The 2981-nt window shown below is 40.9% G+C and overlaps 1 protein-coding gene across 1 annotated transcript; it reads right to left on the minus strand.

The window, feature by feature from the left end:
* Positions 1–273: 273 nt before the first annotated feature.
* On the minus strand, positions 274–1673 carry LOC106989458 (olfactory receptor 5B3-like). Its single transcript, XM_015087940.2, has one exon. It carries the CDS (start codon positions 1210–1212, stop codon positions 274–276), a length of 939 nt encoding a protein of 312 aa, XP_014943426.1. The 5' UTR covers positions 1213–1673.
* Positions 1674–2981: the final 1308 nt, after the last annotated feature.

The following is a 2981-nucleotide window of genomic DNA, read 5'->3' on the forward strand; positions in this document are numbered from 1 at the left end:
TCTCATTTGTGCCCCTATTTTATGTGTTTCAGCATTAATGTGGTAGAAAAAAAATGCATGTAGAGTAAGTGAATAAACCCATATCTTTAATAAGTTTTTGACAAGGACGCCTCAAGGCATTTTAACCATTCTTGTTCAGTATTGTATTTCTGTATATATATTTTCTTTTTTCAGGACAAGAGATATTGAATAAGTAAGGATACAATTGCAGACTCTTAATTTCACTGTGGTCTTAACAAAACTAGATTCATTTACATTGTACAATGTTAAAAATCACAATCTTAAAGATAATTTTGTCTCTGAAACGACCTTTATGAATGCACTCTTAACTTCTTTGTTCCTCAGGCTATAGACCACAGGGTTCAGCATGGGGATGACCATGGTGTAGAACACAGATGCCATTTTGTCTGTGTCCATGGAACGGCTGGAACTGGGCTGTAAGTACATAAAAATGACTGTCCCATAGAAGATGGAGACTGCAGAGAGGTGAGAAGCACAGGTAGATAAAGCCTTCTGATATCCTGTAGATGAGTGCATCTTTAGGATGGTGATAAATATGAATATGTAGGAAATCAAGATGACCATGAGAGCAAAAAAGCTGTTGAAGCTCACTACATAAACAAGAACCAGCTCACTGACACGTCTATCAGAGCAAGAAAGAACCATGACTGCAGGCACATCACAGAAAAAATGATGAATCACATTGGACATACAAAAGGAGAGACTGAACGTGTCTCCAGTGTGGATAGAGGCATTCAGGAAACCACAGGTGTAGGAACCTATGGCCAGACATGCACACACACCTGTCGTCATGGTGGTGGTGTAATGGAGGGGTTTGCACACTGCTGCATAGCGGTCATAGGCCATTGAAGCCAACAGGTAACTCTCCACAGTGGCAAAGGCTGCAAAAAAGAACATCTGAGAAGCACATGCATTGTAGGAGATGACCTTGTCTCTTATAAGTAATCCAGCCATGACCTTGGGAGTGACAGCTGTAGAGTAACAAAGGTCCACCAGAGACAGGTTACTGAGGAAAAAGTACATGGGAGTGTGGAGACGAGAGTCCAAGAGAATCAGCGCCATCATCCCCAGGTTTCCAACCAGAGTGATGAGGTAGATGAGGGTGAACACGATAAAGAGGGGAACCTGCAGTTCTGGATCACTGGTTAGTCCCAGCAAGATGAACTGCATCACTTCTGTCCTGTTATCCATCAGTGTTGAGAACCACAAACGCTATGGCAATGAGAAGAAAGAAATGGGTGATAAACCAAGAGACTTATATTGAAAAGTGTATACATACAGTATGTGTTATTTCATTAGAGCAGTAGCTTGTATATCAAGTTTCTCCAGATTAAAAAAAATTAGCTTGACAACAAAAGTTAGCGCATTAATGATGTGTAGATTTGCAAACTGTTGAATCTGAAGTATGGAGCATCTCCTCAATTCTAAAGTTTTAGAAATCTGTAAACTGAGATGTAGAGAATTAAATAACTTGATCAAGATGGCTCGTCCAGAAGGAATGTCTGGCCATTCACTTCCCCCAAGCCTAGTGAAAGCAGGTACTTGCCCATGACTCACCCACCAGGAACTGCTGCAGACCCTGTAGAGGTACAGACGGTCCCCAACCTACGATGATTCGATTTAATGATTTTTCCACTTTATGATGGTGCAACAGTGACACACGTGCGATAGAAATCATAACTCAGATCGTTATTTTTCCAGGTTAGCGATACCTGGTACAATCTTCTCTCCTGGCACAGGGTAGGGGCAATGAGCCAAGCTCCAGGTCGGCCAGGCAATCATGAGGGTCAACAACTGATGCATCTCCAACCATCCTGTACCGACATAGGCATTCTGTGTTTCACTTTCAGTACTGTATTCAATAAATTACATGAGATATTCAATGCTTCATTATTAAATAGGCTTTGTGTGAGATCATTTTTGCCCATCGGTGCACTAATGTAAGTGCCAGGAACATGTTTAAGGTAGAAAAGGCTAAGCTATAATGTTCAGTGGGTCAGATGTAGTAAATGAATTTTCTCTCTTTTTTTTTAAAGGACTAAGTGTTGTGTGATCCCATCTTTTTAGTTTTATCTATTTAAGTAATCTCCACACCCAACATGGGAACTCACAATCCCGAGATCAGGAATTTCATGGTCTTACAACCGAGCCTTCCAGGCGCCCCAGTGAATTTTCATCTTATGATATTTTCAATGTGCACTGGGTTTATTGGCATATCAGCAATTGGGACATAACGCCATTGTAAGTACAAGAGTTCCGTGTATTCGTTACATCTTCTCAAGAACATTATGAGTTTTATTTGTTATTCCTTGCATTTGACTTATGATACACAGAGGGGTGTCTGGCTGGCTCAGTCAGTAGACCCTGTCACTCTTTCTCTCAGGGAGTAAGTTTGAGCCCCTGGGTGTAGAGACTATTTAAAAAAAAATCTTAAAACAAGTGGAAGGAAAGTAAATTATGATGCACAGAGGTTGAGTAACTTTTTATATTTAAAATGAGTATTAATTGACAAGCCGTGCTTTGGACCCCAGCCAACTTTTGAACCCACACTATTCTTGAGGTGATAGTCTAAATCATGTTTAAATCAAGTTGAATTGAACTCAGTGCAATTGCTCATTGTCTCCATTCGTCCAAATTCATTGTTTGAGGTTCCCCAGTGAAGTATCAAGAGACACATGCATAGTGCAAGAGGTGGTCTACCTGCAGCCCAAAGGGCCAGGACAGCCATCAGAGACAACCTGAGGGGAAGGCACAGAATCACATGGACCTTGGGCTCTAGGATGAGGTGCATATCAGCCCTTGTCACACTTACTGACTCATGAATCCCAACTTACCTGAGCCTCCTATTTCCACCTGCAAACAAATAAGACAATAATGAGACCACATTATAAGAATTAGGAGCATTAATCCTTATGAGAATTAAATGAGGTAATGCCTAAAAATAGAGTGAAATCAGGCGT

This window comes from Acinonyx jubatus, chromosome D1 (genome assembly GCF_027475565.1).
Source record: "Acinonyx jubatus isolate Ajub_Pintada_27869175 chromosome D1, VMU_Ajub_asm_v1.0, whole genome shotgun sequence".
NCBI lineage: Eukaryota > Metazoa > Chordata > Mammalia > Carnivora > Felidae > Acinonyx > Acinonyx jubatus.